Source organism: Trachypithecus francoisi, unplaced genomic scaffold, assembly GCF_009764315.1.
Source record: "Trachypithecus francoisi isolate TF-2019V2 unplaced genomic scaffold, Tfra_2.0 Lachesis_group1, whole genome shotgun sequence".
Taxonomy (NCBI): Eukaryota; Metazoa; Chordata; class Mammalia; order Primates; family Cercopithecidae; genus Trachypithecus; species Trachypithecus francoisi.
In genome coordinates, this window is record NW_022681454.1 from 80753407 (window position 1) to 80772248 (window position 18842).

The window sequence follows — 18842 nt, forward strand, 5'->3', positions numbered from 1 at the left end:
TAAACTCTGGTGGCCGGAAAGACTTAAGGCTATTTCCAGGACCCATCAGTTTACCATTTGGGAGATGTCTTGTCTTGTTCTTCAAAGAGTGCCCACACAGGGTTGCTAATGCATGAAGGCGTTGCCTACTTTCCCAGAGATGTACAATTTATGTGATGATGTCCTTCAGCCAAGTCGGTGGAATTCTCCATTTGCTATTGAAAGTTCCTAATCATGATTTCATAACAAATTGTCCTCCTTGCATTTTAATATATATTCCATTAGTTTGTATCTCCTTTCCCCAGAAATCATATTATATAATTGTATTGTTTTCTTTCTCCTTTATTGCAGAAAATAGATGCTCAAGCTATTGAAGAATTCTATGGCCTGACATCAGATATATCAAAAAATTCAGAATCTGGATATATTTTATTCTATCAGTCAAGAGAGTAACTTAAAGAACTGTGGAACTGAGTCAAGTAGGGGAAAATGTTCAAAGCACTATTACCTGGTTTCTCTGCAGTCTTTCTTCTTCCCCAGTGGCCCACTAATGGTATCACTCTTGAGTCTCAATGGTCTGGCCGAGTTAGACTCTCTCCTTTTGTGTTTTTACATGCAGCACTACTCTTGGTTTTATTTCAGTCTGATGTAGAGTTAACTGCAATCAGATTGTAGTCTGATTTATATGAATAACAGTTGCTAATTTTAGGACTGGGTGAAAGCTATGCCATTCATTATGTCTGGCTGTATTAGAATGACATTTCCTATGAATGTCTATGGTCTATTTTAGGTGTTTGCTAAACTTCTGTCGCTTCCAGGGTCTTCTTACAATGCATTCCTTTAACTCGTCCCTGGAAGCATTGCTACCCATCTTCAGCTTCTCTGCCTCTTTTCTGATAAAAGGACAGAAGAATTGGGTAGATATTCACCTTTTAGAGGTGAAACGATAGCTTTAAGTTTGTGCAAGTGAAAATGTTGAAAAGTGAATAACCTCGATACTAAAATCATCCTTCACATGAAACAGGGTGAAGAGAAGCTGTCCGCGGTGGGTGGTGTTGGCTGGCATTGGCACTAGGCTGTGCTGACCTAGCTATTAGAATTCCAGGGGCTAAGAAGGCTCAGGGCAGGCAAAGCCAAGAGGGGGAAGTTTTTGTGGACAATGAAAAGTTATTTTCATACCTTTCTACCAAAACCCAAGTTTCAGGAAAATAACTCTATGTTGTTTATTTTCAGTGACACTTCTGTAAGGCCCTGTGAGTTGTATTTATCCTGTATCGGGCACTGCTAAGCTTTTCAAGGTATCTTTCCAATCCTGCTGATGTGTCACAGTCAGTGACTGCTGGGCTGGCAAACCTCCCCTTAGCCAGTCAGCACGGCATTGTTCCTTATCAGGAATAACAAAGGTACTGCATCTTTCCAGCCATCAGCACATTGTACAACTTAACTTTTTAACATAGTCCGTCTGTTTACTGAGGCACTGGCGAGTCCCAGGGCTGATACAGAACCTTCCCTAGAGGGAATACCAGAGTTAGGTGGGTATGAAGGTGGCTCAAAGGAAGTGTCCGTGGGCAGGGGGAGGAATGAACAAAATGGCGCTGTTTCTTTGGCTCAGACTCCTAAAATGCTTGACAAGACAGAATTTTTTTGGAAGAACCTCATCTCACTATAGTTACTTTTTTCACTTTTGTTATATATGTATTTATTAGAGCATTTGAATATTGGTACCTTTAATTAAAAGGGTCGTTTGGTGTTTTGCCGTTGAGCTGGTTTTTGAGTCTTAGATCTTGGCTTCCTTTGGAAGTCACGTAACTACCATACACTATAATAAACTGTGAACATATTTTTGTAACCTAATGCATCCGCTAATGAACATGCAAACTTTGGGCATAATGTGAACTAAAATTGAAATGGAAAATGTTAGTGGCCATCTTGCAACAATGAAGAGGATAGCACTTTATCTAGATGAAAACTGGATTTCTTATCTTTGAAATATCTTGAACTGTTTATTGCTCAGAACTTAAGTAAGCATGCCAACATTTCATTTGTTTATGCTTGAAGTGAAATGTTTTACTTTTCACTGGAGAAGACAAAACAGGGTGATCTTCATGTTGTTGTTTTCTACAGTGATGGAAATGTACCTTGCCTTGTTTAGAGGCAATTTCACATTTATAAGCATTGTTTTTCCCTCCATGAAACTTATGCAGTGATCACTACCTGGAAGGTGAGTCTTTGTCTCCTTTTAAGGAGAGGCACTTTCCGACTGAAGGTGATTAATGTAGGAAAATGTTTGTACTACATAGAATCCATATATTTGACTGCAAGTTACAAAGTTTTAAGAAAATGATGGTTGGCCTCTAATATATTGGAACTGATTCATAAGAAAAGCTATTAAAATTATCTTTGAAACAACTGTTGAAACTAATTTATTAGAAAAAATATTTCGATTGGAAGCCTGTAGAAGTAATGTTTAAATGCTCAGTCATAAGTTCAGGATATTTCTTTTCTATTTGGTTGTGCAAAATGTTTTTCCCAGTGATTTAATCGAAGTAATTCCTTTTAATAGAAAGAGTCAGTTAAAATTCAGCATTCATGGATAGATTTTTAGAACGAAAAAGGGTAAGTAAGGGAAAACATTGCAAAGACATTAAAACAGTTGTATGGTGCAGAAAAAGAAGATTGGAAAAAGACCAAAACACACTTCTCCAGCAACACTCCATCAGCTTTTTAAAATTTAGAGCTATCTGCTAATTTTTTCACTCTTCCTCCTCAATAAATGAAACAAACACTAGGCAGCTACAAGTTTTTCCCAATCATGTATCTTTATGTAAAGACAGTAACATGCAAACACTTTTAGTTTACATCCCTCATTCATAGTGTAAAACAGGAAATGGTGTGGGAGATGTGAGACCATTCTGAGGTCAGCAATAGCCCAAAGGCTCCTCAGTATTCCCTCCAATGGCCAAGGATTTCCTGTGTCATCTGCAGAAGTGAGTAGGCCTGCTATATTTCTTTTAACTGCTGGGTGTTATAAAATAAGTTACAGTGTTTTACACTTAAAAAAAAAACAGAAGGAACATTTGCTTTATTGGTTACTTACTAGTTTAGCCTCTAGGTTATGGCATAAAAAATGCTAAAAAATCATGTGTTTAAAAGTAAATGTTGGTAAAATGCTGGCATCAAGTCCTGTTGTGTTGGTGCATTTTCCCTTCTATGGTCATAGGAAATGGACTGGTCTGAAGAGAGTGAGGCACAACATAAGCAGGGCATTAGTTTGAATAGGAAGTCAGTCATATTTGGTTTTATGGCCTGGTATATTTTGGATTTAAGATAAAATGGGGAAAAAATGTCAGAAATGGTCCCTATGCATTTATTTTCATGGATACCCTTAATTTCATGGGCATGCCGAATAATGATCTATGTTCTAACTGGAGCTTAGGGCTTATTTTAGATATTGGAGTGTAGCTTTATTACAGATGGATTTTATCTTTCAACATTGCATTTTGATCAACTTTGTATATTCATGTGTATTAAAATATTGTGCACTAAATGTTTTGCCCTTGTTTGCTATTATATGGTCAAGGCATTTATCAGCACTATTGTAATGAACTCATGTAAATGGCATGGGTCAGGGAAAATTATTTCCTACTTTTCTGCCTAATTAAATTTCTGTTTTCCAGTATTACATTAATTTATTTTTGGCTTCCATTTCTGTGTAACCAAAATAGTTACTGTATTTGTGTGGCATTCCTATTATTTTGTTGCTAAAAATATTGTAGTTTTTATTTAAAATAATCTGTACCTTAATTTTTTAAAATGTAACCAATTCAAGCACTTTAAGCAATAATGTCAATCTTGTGAAATTTTAATCAGTTTAACACCCTGCCTCTAAAATTGTTTGCAAAAAATAAATAAATGAATAAAATGGAAATTCTCTTTCTAGAGAATTATATCCGGTTAATGCTACACACATGGACTTAAAATCATTTTTATAAAGTGTGAGTCAGTGGCAAGTCTTATGTCAAGTAATTATTACAAACTTAATTTTGAAGCAGTGGAAATGTACAGAACATTCTGGTCACTATAATATATAAAGGCAGCGTTACTCTCAAGGTTGATAAAAATCAATGTTCTGGAGAGAACTCATCACTTTTTTGAGTGAAAAAGATCAACAGAATTTAATTCAGGGAACAGTATCTGGAGAATAGCAAATTGAGAATATCAGTGAAAAGAAGTTAGGGATAGTTAACTAGGCATCACAGTGAATTTCTTTTTGGGGACTTTGCATATAAAATCCTCTTAACCAGTTATGAAATGAAAGATCCATTCCTCAAATAAGGAGGCAGCCTACAGCATCTGGTTTCTAGGAAGGAGTAGGAGTGTGGTTGGTCCCTGGTGTCCTGATAGCCAGCTGACTTCTGGGCTTGTTTCTGAGCCACGGGGAACCCCCAGCTTCAGAAATCCTCAGGTGGGTTCACACCACTCCCTGCCCCAGAAGGGGGGCAGGCACAGGTCCATGCCATGTGGCCTCAGTGAAGCCTACAGTAATCATGGGTAGGGCTGCTTTTCCGTATCAGTCACCCAGGGCATCTGTGGGTGGACAGATTGTCATCTGAATATATGCTTGGGTCCATTTATGGGAATAAAACCTCACAGACAAAGAGCAGGGAATGTGCCAGTAAGTGTTGAGTCTCCCAGCTGCTGTCCATCTTCTCAGGGCAGTGCAGTTGAACCTGACTGAGCTGAAACAGAGACTGTTGGGAAAGTCACTTCTGACTGCCATGAAGGCCAAAGGAAGAGAAGATCTGGCCGGGCGCGGTGGGTCGAGCCTGTAATCCCAGCACTTTGGGAGGCCGAGGCGGGCGGATCACAAGGTCAGGAGATCGAGACCATCCTGGCTAACACGGTGAAACCCCGTCTCTACTAAAAAATACAAAAAACTAGCCGGGTGAGGTGGCGGGCGCCTGTAGTCCCAGCTACTCGGGAGGCTGAGGCAGGAGAATGGCATGAACCCGGGAGGCAGAGCTTGCAGTGAGCTGAGATCTGGCCAGTGCACTCCAGCTTGGGTGACAGAGCAAGACTCTGTCTCAAAAAAAAAAAAAAAAAAAGAAGATCTTCTTGGGAATGTGTTTTTCTTTCCTAGGCCTCACTTTGTCAGTGGAATTTATAGGATAGGCCTGTCACTACCAAGGTGACACAAATTCTAGAGAATGTATTTTCCCATTTCTTCAAATTTCCTTTCCTCTCTTTGTATTGATACTTAAAATACCTTTACTAAAAAAATCAAGTGTTCCATTTCCATTGCCTTGTATTTACATGAAGATAAAAATATTTGCTAAGTCATTGTATTTGTCCATTCTGGCAGTGCTATAAAGACATACCTGAGACTGGGTCATTTACGAAGAAAAGAGGTTTAATTGACTCGTGGTTCTATGGGCTGTTCAGGCTTCTGTTTTGGGGGAGGCCTCAGGAAACTTAAAATCACAGCAGAAAGCAAAGGGAAAGCAAGCCCATCTTACGTGGCAGGAGCAAGAGGAAAAGAACAAAGTGGGAGGGATTACACACTTTTCTTTCTTTCTTTTTTTTTTTAAGATGGAGTCTCACTGTCACCCAGGCTGGAGTGCAGTGTTGTGATCTCAGCTCACTGCAACCTCTGCCTCCCAAGTTCAAGCGATTCTCCTGCCTCAGCCTCCAAAGTAGGTGGGACTACAGGCATGTGCCACTATACCCGGGTAATTTTTGTGCTTTCAGTAGAGACAAAGTTTCCCCACATTGGCCAAGCTGGTCTGGAACTCCTGACTTCAGGTGCCTCAGCCTCCCAAAGTGCTGGGATTACAGGCATGAGCCACCTTGCTCGGCTGGAGTTACACACTTTTAAACAGTCAGATCTTGCGAGAACTCAGTCACGAGGCAGTACTAGGGGAATGGTGCTAAATCACCTATGAGTCAATCACCTCCCACCAGGCCCTGCCTCCAACACTGGGGATTACAATTCAACATGAGATTTGGGTGGAGACACAGCCAAACCATATCAGTCATTTTTCTTTTACTGAGGGAAAATTTTGGTTGTGGGGTTAGTACTAAAGATAGCCCATGTAGACTTTTTGTGAAGATGCCCCAGGTGGAGAGATTTTTAATTAGGCATTTGTTTGGCAACTATTACATTCTAGGCATTGTGACAGGAGTTGGCACATAAAAAGGTGACACAGATTGGGTCCCTCTTACAGACTCATTTTTTGTCTCAGAAAAGTCTGGATGAGAAAGAAATTTAAGTTGTGGAAATAACACTTCTTCGGGAAACTCCTTGCAATTCAGCACAGTTTGGTATTCAGCCCCAGCCTCACCAGGCAGGTGGCACTGTTGGATGAAGCCACCTCATCCTTTTTCCTGGGAGCCCCACGCTCTTCCCAGCCTGCCCTCTAGCTCAGGGACAACACATTTTGAAAAAAAAAAGTAGAAATCAGTTATGTTGCAGCAATGAACTTCACGTTTTGCCTCTTCTCATGTTAAAAGAGCCAGTATCATGAAAGCCTCAACAGTGGGCTTTATGAATCAAGTATCTGTTATTTCTAAACAATCTGTTTACATTATGACTAAATAATTAGAGCCTATGTAGACTTACCAAAATAAGATAGGGCATAAGTGGTTTATTGGTGCATCAACCTTTGTTTGCTTAAGATTCCTTTATGTTTTAAAGTGATTTGAACAAAAGACATTAGGAGCTTCCAAAGGAAAAGTAACTTCATTTTGGCTATGAGATGACAGAGTCAGAAATGACGTTAGATTGTGTAGAAAAGACTTCTAATTGTGTGCTTAATTCCCACATGATTATAATAAACTATGTATTAACCTTGGTGGGGTCGTACTCAGGTTGTCAATTACACGGATGCATCTTTCACTTTTTTCTCTACCAAGAGTGAGAGAAAGAGTGAGGTCGTGCTTAAGGCAGTGTGGAATTCTATAGAAGCTCTTCATGGAAAAGGAGTTCAGGCACTTGTGTTTAGATTGCATCTGATTCTGTTCTTACTTCCTCTCAGCATAAGGGAGCTTTGAAAAGAAAACAGAGACTTGTATCCGACTTGGCTAGAAGCAAAATAATTTGATCATTGGAGCCACCATTTCTATGTATTTGATCAAGTCCTCCTCAGGAATCCAATACAGCTGTATTCATATTTCACTCTGTGTTCATGGACCTTGCTGAAAAGAACATTCTGTGCTAAGAAAATGGAAAATAAATGCGAGAAAACTTTAAGAGTGAGCCTTCACGTCTCCCGCAGCAGGTGATATCTCTGTACTTTAGAGCTTGTCTCCAGGTTGAGAATTACCTGTTTTCCACCCTGAGGAGATTAGAAAGATAATTTTTTAATGGGTTATAAAACTTGTGTGAAGAAGATTGACCTCCACCTCTCCTGTGAAATAAATTGTTTGAAAACTCTTTGAAGAGAAATGGCTTCGGTATATTGTTCTATCTGTGCTACCCCAAAGCCCGGAGAACAAATATTAAGTATAAATTGCTAGGCTAAGTATGTCATATGTGCCAGCTTCGACATGTAAACCAAAGAAAAGGATTGAGCCAAGTCTCAATCAATGTACAGGTTATTTTGCCAAAGTTGAAGATACACCAGGGAAAAGAGACACAAGCCACAGTATGATCTATGGCCCCTGCTTTTTACAAAGAGGAATCTGAGGGCTTCAGTATTTAAAGGGGAAAAGTAGGCAGGAGGAGGAAGGAGGAAAGAAAAAAAAAATGAGGGAGAGTATGGTCATATTCTTAGGAGGCTTTGATTCACACTCGCTGAATCCACATGCGGTGTGTGGAAAGGAATAGGTAGAGGAACAGTAAATTATGTATGTCTCCTACTCAGTAAAACTACACTTTACAAAAGATAAACAGAATAGAAGAAGAAGTCAAATATGCATTTATCTCAAGGTGGGCAGTGGGGATGATTTCTATTCTCCTCTTGTCCCATATTGCAGGAGGCCACCTGGGGAGACATGGCCTCTTTTTGCTATCTGTTTAGGAACAAAAGGAAAGACAGTTTTCTGTGACCCAGCTTCCAAGCTTAACTTTTTTCTTTGGTATAGTGAGTTTGGGGTCCCGAGATGTTCTTTTCCTTTCACAGATGTATGAGACTTCAGCAGAAGGGTGAAGGCTGTAGAATGGAGAGAAAACTTTCTTCCTGCATGGCTAATGATTGACTTGGTCTTTTAACTGATTATGTCATCTGAGGAGTCTGTGAAGGTTTATGAAGAATGAATTCACCATAGAACCTCCCCTCAGATGGAAATGTATACACAATGTAGAAGAATAAGGGGCTGTGAGTCTCAGGAGTAAGAGGAGGGGAATAAGGTTAAGACTCCTGGTACTGCTTAGCTTCTAGTCTTGGGTCTTGCCGCAGCACCTGCCCAACACGTGTGTGTGTGTGCTTTGCAAGGTTAGCTGGGACCCAGGTAAACCCCACTTTGTCCCTCGCTGACAGGAAACCTACACATTCTCTGCCCTCTCTGTTGTTTCCCTGACCTCGCTCTCCCATGGAATTTTAGATTCAATTCAATGGAGTTCAGGTTCCAGTTTGGGTTGGTCACCAGCCGATGCAATCCCCCTAGCGTATGGGAAAGCCAAGGATCAGGAGACATGAGATCCTAGTTCAGTCCTGGCCTTTGCTTCCTGGTTTGCCTAACTCAGATGTTAGACATAGTATTGGGGTAGGATGCTAATGAGTGGTAGTTGGTGGAGGGGCCATTTTCCACAGAAGTCCCCAAGGGGGAGAGACCAATTGGCAACACAGTGGAAAGTATATCATACTAGCTACTTAAATCATAAATAGTTCTGGGAAACAGGCTCTACTGTTTTATTTATTCCCCACAACATTTCCTAACATTTCCTAGGCATGAAATACGACGCTGAAGACGTGAGAAAAACAAGCATCCCCTGACAGCCAGGGGCTAGCCTGAGACAGCCACCCTCTGATGTTGTCAGGAGCCATCCTGGCGCTCATCGCTGGGCTGTGGTGTTTCTTGTTTGACGTAAATCACACAGAACACCAGCCTTAGACAAGGTCATGCCGTGACTGTGATGAAGTGAGATGAAAAACAAGACCACTTCATAATTTCATCCCAGCATAGACAAACACAAGGTCACTGTATAAACCACGAAATCACAAACATCTCCCACTCTCCTCATCACCAGTTCCCATTTTAGCTTCTCTGTCATCTGTGCTACATAAGATTTACTGCGATCTCAATCAGATCATCTCCCCCACTTCCTGACAGCACCCAATACAAAGCACACCCCTATCTGCGGAACATTCCCATGAATGACCTAAGCAAGGCCTCCATCCTCAGGGTTCTTTCTGACAGCCACTTACGAGATGCCCCACAGTCCGCCAGAGTGTGTGGTCTCTCAGTGCACTGAGCATTTGTTCAACCACAGTTGTGTTTCTAGTGGTCTGACTGGAGAGTGCTAGACTGAAAAGTCATTTCCTGAGGTCTGCTGTTCTCATGAGGGCAAGGGGGAAAGGAGCATCATACACACAAACAGGATGGCTACTGGTATGCTGGCGCCTCATTGATCTGCAGCAACTCCTCCTGCCCACGGAGTTGGTGGTGTTGGCCCAGACACCAAAGGAGGCTTCTTACAAGTAACTCTGGAGAAATCTGGACTTCAGTTTTTCCTAACCTGTAAAACAAGGTCAAAGCAGGTTTGTAATGAATAGAAATGCTGCAAAGCGTGTAGTGTGATAGTGGGCATGGCCTGGTAAGACTGACATGCTTTGCTCATTGTTCATAGTTCCTGGCACCTTCACACCTCCCCTTAGAGTCCCTCAGGCTCAGGTGTGTCTGTGTCTCGAACCCTTGTTTTCCTGAGGGGTCAGAACCAGTATTTGAGGCAGGGCCTGAAACAGAGGAGATGGGGACTGAGCTCCCTCTGTATGGAGGGTTCAGTCAATTTCAGGAATTCCGATTTGCTCCAACAGAAAGTCCAAGTTCTGTCTGGATCCTGTTATATGTGCTCAAGAGCTTTCCAGAATCATAGGGCTGGGTTGGGGAGGGATGATCCTGGTGTGGATAGGGCAGGTGGCAGTAGAGATGACTGAAGATGCAGGGACAGGGTCCGGTGCCCTCTAGTTTGAAGGGCCCACTGACACCTCCTGATTGTCCTCAAAAGAGCTATTGTGCAAGTCTTGCTTTTACTTTACTTACATTACTTGTATGTGTTTTGTTTAAAAAAAAAAAAAATCCCAAATGTGACAACAGTGATCTTGAATCCAAACCAAGGCTGAAGTTAAGCCCTTACCTTTCTGCAAGACAGGGCAATGGAACAAGAGATCATGAAAAGGGAGAAGAAGACATTCTCCATGAAGACAGTGTCCTGTCCCTCTCTGAAGCTGGTGCCTAGAAAGGGTTGTCGAGTTAAAACAAATGTGTGTCAAGGAGATGTGGGGCTAGTGTGGAGAAATCTAAGAAGAGAGGAGAAGTGATTCTTATTCCTATTTAGCTTTTTAACGTTACAAAGCAGGAAAGGAAAGGTCAACCTGAAATAATTAGTCAGGATCCAATTAAAATAGTTTAAGTTCAAAGACTGAGGGTAGCTGTCCAGGCATACCCGGACACCAGCGAATGATTACTAGGGTTCCCGGTGTGGGGATAAGTGAAGATTGTTTATGAATGATTACTAGGGTTCCCGGTGTGGGGATAAGTGAAGATTGTTTATATAGGCAAAAATAGGTGTAGAACAGAATCACAACATTCTCCATACAAAGGCTAACACAGAGATACAAGATTTGATTGGCTACTGTTGATTACACTCCAAAGGATTGCTTAACATCTAATTGTAAAGAGGTAAAAATCATGAGGGTCTTTATCTCATTTAGCCTAGGTTTGAATAAAGATTAGGGAGTCTGGTTAATATATAACATCTCAACACAAAGATCAAGAAGCAACAGTCATTCACCAGAGAAGAAAAACAACTGTGACTCAGTTTCCAGGGCTTAACTTTTGCCCTCGGCATAATAAATAGGGAAGGTCCTGAAATTTTCTTTTCTTTTCACAGAAGAACAGAAGAAGAAAAGAAAGAAAATGGAGAAATCAATGTAAGGGTTTAAATAAAAGATCTGAGAGCCACTTTCTGATTTTGGGAGGTACAGGAAAAGAGCCCCATGGCAAGCCAACTAAAGTGGCAAAGCATAATTTTAATCCTTATAGTCCTCCCCTACCTGAGAACAAATATCCTGTTTTGTTTCTGCTATTCAAGTTTTGGTTACAATTTTTTGCAAGCTATTGATTTTTGTAGGCAAAAACTGTGAGACCTCTCAAAAGTGATATGGGATAGGGACTCATTTATCGTTTTAAAAAAAGTGATGTAGGATAGAAACTCATTTACTGTTTTAGAATTTCTGGAAAATAGTTTTGCATTTTGAAGCTTTCATTATTTTTGCTAGAAGCATTTATTTGTAATTATGTCTGCTGACCCCAGACTCTAAGCTACATAATAGAACTTTAATTACATTAGGTACAGGATTTTTTTCTCTTCCCCATTTACGTATATGGAGGAATGGAGTATTGGACAGAAAGTCGACCGGGCATGGTGGCTAACACCTGTAATCCCAGTACTTCGGGAGGCCAAGTCAGGCAGATTGCTTAAGCCCATGAGTTTGAGACCAGCCTGGGCAACATGGTGAAACCCCCATCTCTACAAAAATTAGAAAAATTAGCCAGACTTCCTGGCATGCACCTGAAGTCCCAGCTACTTGGAAGGCTGAGGTGGAAGGATCACCTGAGCCTGGAGAGGTAGAGGCTGCAGTGAGCCATGATTGTGCCCCTGCACTCCAGCTTGGGTGACAGAGCAAGACCCTGTCTCAAAAAAATAAAAAGTCTATAGTGACATTCTGAGAACAAGTGTTGTGAATAAGTGAGTGATGGAAGTGTAAGGAGAATATTCAACAGAGAAAAATGGCGAAGCAGAGCTGAAGGGAGCAGAGATTTAATGCATTCTTCTTAGGCGTGGCTGGTGAGTGAGTGACTTCTGTCACACTAAAATTTAAAGAAATCTGCCTGATAGAATGTATTTTAAAATAGATTTAAAATAGATATAGTTTATTTTTAAAACTTTATCATGGGGAATTTAAAACATGTACAAAAGTAGAAAGAATAGAATACTGAACCTCTGTGAACCCACGACTCAGCTTCAACAGTTAATTATAGCCAATCTTGTTTCAGACTGCTGGAATTTTCAGATGGCAATGGAAAGTTATCAAATGAACAGGCCCTCAACTATTCAGGATCTCCAAACCTATAAAGGACAAATGTATGAAGTGTTGATGTGGTTTAGATTGACAACCAACTCTAAGGGATTTTCCATGTATTTTGTCATCCTCTAACTTGAAGTAACATAATCATTAGCATAAATGCAAAAACATTTTTGTGATGCAGAGATTTAATTGTTGAAATGTCCTGGCCGGGCGTGGTGGCTCAAGCCTGTAATCCCAGCACTTTGGGAGGCCGAGTCGGGTGGATCACGAGGTCAGGAGATCGAGACCATCCTGGCTACCACGGTGAAACCCCGTCTCTACTAAAAAATACAAAAAACTAGCCGGGCGAGGTGGTGGGCGCCTGTAGTCCCAGCTGCTCGGGAGGCTGAGGCAGGAGAATGGCGTGAACCCGGGAGGCGGAGCTTGCAGTGAGCCGAGATCCGGCCACAGCACTCCAGCCTGGGCGACAGAGCGAGACACCGTCTCAAAAAAAAAAAAAAAAAAAAAGAAATGTCCTTAACTTTTACAATGGCTAAATAATATAAAAAATAATGAGACTGAAGCTGCAGTATAAGGAAGTAACCACATTTATTTGGAAAATTGTACTGAAACAATAGCACTTTATAACTAATATAGATTATAGAATATAGTTCTATGAATATACATATGCAAAAGTGACAACTTCTACCTCTCACAGCTGTTTTACATGCCTTCTAGGTTTTCACTTTTCCGTCTACCCTTACTTTTCTGAAATTTTCCCAAAAGGATGGGGCAAGACTCAAAATTTATGTTTGTCTTGCCCCTTTCCTTTTGATGTTTTCTCTTGTGGCATGTCATTAGAAGATTTTACTGATCAATGCATTAAATCAAAGAATGCTAGAGTGGAAAGACAGTTCCTGGAAAACAGTTCAAACTTTCCAAAGTCAAGATAAGGAAACAGAAGCCCTGAGATCTTATCAATACTTGCTTGCATCACTTTTCAAGTTGGTTTTACCTAAAGTAAAAAAGGAGGGACTGGTGACCGTTGTCCCAGAGTAGAAGCAGAGTCACTATTGTGTGGTGGCGCTTGCAGGAGGAAGGGAGTGCAAGCTCAATTGTAGCTCTTGAAATCTCCATCTCTCCCTGGTGCCTGCTCAAAGAAGCATGTGGAGGCCTGGACTGCAGGGGTTGGGGCAAGGAAAGAAAAAGAGCTGCTCTTAGCAATCAGGAGGTAGAGCAGAAACCAAAGGGTCTTATATATAGAATTTCACCCTCTCCAGTCCATCACCCAAATGATCTAGGGCTGTTTTCAAGCTCTTGTTTCAGTAGCACAACCTTTTTGAAAAATAAAATCTAATGTAGAACCTAATTGTGTGTATATGGCATATTTTTCCTCAGCTTTATTGAGGTATGATTGGCAAATAAATATTGTATATATTTAAAGTGTACAACAGGATGGTTTGGCATATGTGTACGTTGTGAGATGACTACAGTTAATTAGCAAATACTCTTGTGTATGTGTGATGAGAACATTTAAGATCTCAGCAAATTTCATGTATATAATGCATTATTATTAACTATGTCACCATGCTATATATTAGATTTTAAGAATTTACTCATCTGAAACTGAAATTTGTAACCTTTGACTAATACCTCCTCATTTTCTCCTTCTCTAGCCCTAGTAACCACCATTCTACTCTGTTTTTATGAGTTCCAGTTTTTTAGATTCCATATATAAGTGATATCATGCAGTATTTGCCTTTCTGTATCTGGCTTACTTCACTTTGCATAATGTCCTCCAGGTTCATTCATGTTCTTGCAAATGACAATATTTCTTCCTTTTTGAAGGCTGAATAATATTTCATTATATATATATATATATATGAATGACATGTATTTATCCATTCATCTGTCAATGGGCACTTAGGATGCTTTGCATCTTGGCTACGGTAAATAATGCTGCAGTGAAGTGGTAATGCAGATATGTCTTGAGAGTTACTGAATTTATATCCTTTGGATATATACCCAGAAGTGGAACTGCTGGATCATGTGGTATTTCTGTTTTTAATTTTTTGAGGAACCTCCATTCTTTTTTCTGTGTAATGACTGTACCACTTTACATTCCCCCCAGCAGTGTATAAGGCTTCTGTCTTAGTCCATTTTGTGCTGCATGTAACAAAATAGCTGAGACTGGGTAATCTGTAAAGAACAGAGATTCACTTCTTATAGTTCTGAAGTAATGAGAGGTCCAAGATCAAGGGGCCCACCTCTGAGCCTGGGCTTTAGTACTGTGCCATCCCACAGTGGAAGGTGGAAGGGAAAGAGAGTGCAAGCAAGAGGGAACAAGAGGTCAAAATCACAGCCTCAAGCACTTTATTATCTGCATTAATCCATTCATGAGGGTGTAGCCCTCATAACCTAAACACCTTCCATTAGGCCTCACCTCCCCACACTGATGCATTGGGGGTTAAGTTACTAACACGTGCTTTTTCAGGGACACGTTCAAACCATAGCAGGTTCTTTTCTCCACATCCTTACCAGCAATTATCTTTCAACTTTTTGAAAATAACCACCCTGACAGGCATGAAGAGATGTTTCATTGTGATTTTGACTTGCATTTGTCTGATGCTTAGTGATGTTAAGCATCTTTTCATATATCTGTTGACCACTTGTATATATATATGGTGTTTTATATGGCATTTTATTAGTATGCATTCCTTTTATAAATTATTTTTAGAATGAGAACAGTGCAACTATCTGAGGAACATGAAATTTTGAAATCAAGGATTGTCAGTGACAATAGTATTCTTTTATTGGTCTCAGCACCCAGTTTACATCTGAACTTTTATTTCACTCACATGAAATTATGAAAATTCAAGTTTGCACTGATACATGGTTGCATATTGTGTTTCATTTTGTTTTTTAAACAGCTGCCTTGCAATCTCCAAGATCTTTTCAATAAAACCAAAATAGTGGGGAAACTTTTATTTTTAAGATTTTTCATTAAAATAAGTTAACCTCTCAGATTACCTCGGTTAGAGTCTCCAAAGAGTTCAAATTTGATTTATAACACAGTTGAATATTTCTGTTGGTTATTAAGCCAAGTTATATTTTAAACGTGAAACTCTAATGAAAACATTTGTGGAACCCCTGAAGCAGGGTTCTATAGAACATAGTTTGAAAACCACTAATCTGGTGTTGAAGAAGTAAGGCCTCCTTTATTTCCTCACCCCAAACGTTTTTCAGCCTTTCCCGCTGCCCTTTCTTGGCTTATTTTCCCCTTTAGAGTGGTGCTGAACTCATTTTAACTAAATTTCATTAAATTAGCACTGTGGTTGGTAGGAGGATGGAAAAAAGGGTAAAGTGGCTGCTTGTTCTGCCTGGGACCTAGCATTCCCACCTCCCTTCTTTCCCCCTCCATCCCGTGACATAAAGGGGTGGGTTCGAGTCAGCACTAAGTAAAATCGTGAAGTAGGTGGACTTCTTTCTTACGACTTCTTCAGTCCTGGAGCTGAACTGTTTTTGGCATCCCCTTCCCTTTAGGAAAACATGGTAGCAAGCTGCTCTATTTGAACATTCTGTGCTCCCTGTGCCCCCAACACACACTGAGATCCCTGGGGGCTGTGATCCAGATTTTTTTCTTCTGCCTTATCAAAACTTACAGAATGGGAAGTGTCCCATGACTTAGATGCTACTTTCTGCTAGGTGTTTTCTAGCTATAGTAGCAAGCTAATCCAGCCAATATGTTTACTTGTGTGCTTTTGCAAATGTTATTTATTTTTCTCACACATTTATTAAGCAATTACTCTGCGATGAGTAATAAGCTGAGTACTTTACATGATCATTGGGTTCTCACAATAACCCTGTGAGATAGGTTCTCTCTCTCATTATCATTCCCATCTAGGGATGAGAACACTGAGGCCAGGATTTAAAAGAGCTTTCTGAGAGTCCTTTTGAAACCCTTTGTTCTGGTGACCACCCAGGCTACCTGCTGCAAATTTCAGGTACAAATGATGAGGTGGTTTAGAAGCAAGCTTTTGTTCATCTGAAAGAATAGAGCTTTCCCCAATAACACAGCAGTTAAGAGCACAGTCTTTGAAGTAAAAATAACACACATTTGAATGTTGGCTCAGCCACTTACCAACTGTATGAAACTCAGTTTCCTCATCTGTAAAATGGGAAATAATAACAGTACCTATGTCTAAGTGTTGTTGTGAGGATTAAATGAGATAAAGTGTGTCAAACACATAACATAATGCCTGTGCCTATGTTCAGTGCATTCAGTACATTCAGTGCTGGAATGTAAGTGGTTAGAAAGTCTTAGCTGTTATTTTGTTATTATTAACTCATTATTAGGCCTGAGTTAGCTGAACATGGAAGAACCACTCAAATCTTCCACTGAAGCACATGTTTAAAATAGGAATAAGTATAAGTTACCTGCAATAATTTAAGAAACAAAATGAGACTGTGCTAACACCATTTAACTTAATTCCTCTATTCTTTGAAGGTATGATCACCTCTTTGGATCATATACAGTGTCTGCTGTGGCCTGGTTCCAAAAATAGCTCTAATATCTTCTTTTCTTTTAGGGCAACAAACCCTGCAGATTGGGCTCTTGCACATAGATGGATGCTGTTTTTGTCAGCCAATGAAAGAGAGGGCAGAAAGAGCTGATATCATCAAGTCATACTTCTTGTTCTTCGAGCAAACTTTTCCTATTTTAGCTTTGGGACAAATTTTGCCCCCGGGAGCCTGCTGGTGTCCAACAAAGTCAGCATTTTATTCACAAGTGCTGTTTCTGCACTTCTTGGAGGACAGAGGGTCTTGTCTGACACAAGCCTTCCTCACATGTATGCCAGGGACCCACTCAGAGAGGGGCAGTCGGTGCTCACAGAGGTCCATATTCACAGCTATTAGAACCTCTCCGGAGCCCAAAGTCAGTGGGGGCCATGGTGAGGGCAGCCTTCTCTGCCGCTACTGATCCACTGAAGATGGCCTGGCCAACACCAACGGCTCCAAATCATAGCAATTTGGCAACCTCTTACCTGAGCCATTCAGGAAACTTCTTATACAGAAACATTCTTGAGTTTCCCTAGTTCCAGTCAGATCACATGTTTGGTTTTGTTAAAACATGTTTGTATTATTTAAAAGATGAAAGTACTAAATGCTTATTGTCCACAATTAGGAAAACATAATAAAAAAGAATCTTCACAAGGCTTTTTTTCTTATTATTTTGGTAGTTTGACTTCTATATGCATTTAAAAAAATAAAGTTACTTGACTCATTCAACACTTGCATATGGATAGCTAAGCCTCTGAGCCTACTAGTGTAAGACCTTCCTGCTCTATGTAGAAAAGTGTTAAGTTTAAAAGTGCTGTTTACATATGTGTGAAGATAGTCACTGCAAAGTTGCACATAATATCAAAAAGACCTAAATGTTCTTTAAATAAACAATGATACATCTATATTATGAAATTATATGCAGTAATTTTGACACACAAATCATGATCATATTTAAAAATTCACCAAAAATATCCAGTTAAATAGAGTGAAAACTGACAGTTCCCCTTTATTCCAGTTCCATTTTTTTCCCCAAAGATAACTACTCATGAAAGTTTGTGGTAGGCCCTTACAGACCCGTTTTTGCATTAACACATGTATATTTGCACATAGATATATAAATGTTTTTAGTTTTAATTTTTAAAACAAAGATTATTAAGTTTTATTCTGCAACTTGCTCTTTCTTTCAACTTAATAGTCTTAAAGATTTTTCTATACTAAAGTGACTTCATTTAAAATAAATTCCTGGGCCAGGCGCAGTGGCTCATGCCTGTAATCCCAGCACTTTGGGAAGCTGAGGTGGGCAGATCACTTGAGGTCAGGAGTTCAAGACCAGCCTGGCCAACAGGGTGAAACCCCATCTCTACTAAAAACACAAAAAATTAGATGAGCGTTGTGGCGTGCTGTAATCCCAGCTACTCAGGAGGCTGAGGCAGGAGAATCACTGGAACCTGGGAGGTAGAGGTTGCAGTGAGCCAGGATCATGCCACTGCAGTCCAGCCTGGGAGACAGAGTGAGACTCCATCTCAAAAAAAATTACTGCATATAATTCCATAATATATATATACCATAGCTACTTTTATATATACATAGAACCTTGCAAGGCCAAGCAAGCTGGCTGATGTGTATAATTCCAGCACTTTGGGAGGCCAAGGGGGTAGATCATTTGAGCTCAAGAGTTCAAGACCAGCCTGGGCAACATGGCGAAACCCCGTCTCTACAAAAAAATATAAAAATTAGCCAGGTGTGATGGTGCATGCTCTGCTACTCAGGAGGCTGGGGTAGGAGGATCACTTGAGCCCGGGGAGGTTGAGGCTGCAATTAGCCATGATTGTGCCACTGCACTCCAGCCTGGGCAACTGACAGAGTGAGACCTTGTCTCAAAACAAAACGAAAACAAAACCTACAAACAACAACAACAACAGCAACAAAAACCTTGGAGTGAATATCTTTGCACACATGTAAACAGCATTTTTAAACTTAAAAATTTTCCCTATAGGGCAGGAAGGACTTACACCGGTAGGCTTGGAAGGCTTAGCTGTATCCATGTGCAAGTGTTGAATTCGTCCTGAGAAA

The 18842-nt window shown here is 40.3% G+C and overlaps 1 protein-coding gene and 1 long non-coding RNA gene across 3 annotated transcripts in view; both read left to right on the forward strand.

Moving 5' to 3' along the window:
• USP46 (ubiquitin specific peptidase 46) overlaps positions 1–3918 on the forward strand; it is a 69284-nt gene extending 65366 nt beyond the window's left edge. The window contains exon 9 of one of the 2 annotated variants that reach the window (XM_033214698.1): positions 331–3912. In XM_033214698.1, the coding sequence (XP_033070589.1) occupies positions 331–432 (102 nt within the window). In that variant the 3' untranslated portion in view covers positions 433–3912. Of the gene's footprint in view, positions 1–330 lie in introns of both variants that reach the window. The other variant, XM_033214699.1, reaches the window with a different exon arrangement.
• Positions 3919–4043: 125 nt separating this feature from the next.
• On the forward strand, positions 4044–7423 carry LOC117085624. The gene is made up of 3 exons (XR_004438018.1): positions 4044–4053; positions 4699–4702; positions 6959–7423. It is a non-coding gene; the product is annotated as an uncharacterized LOC117085624 (long non-coding RNA).
• The last annotated feature ends 11419 nt before the right edge of the window (positions 7424–18842 follow it).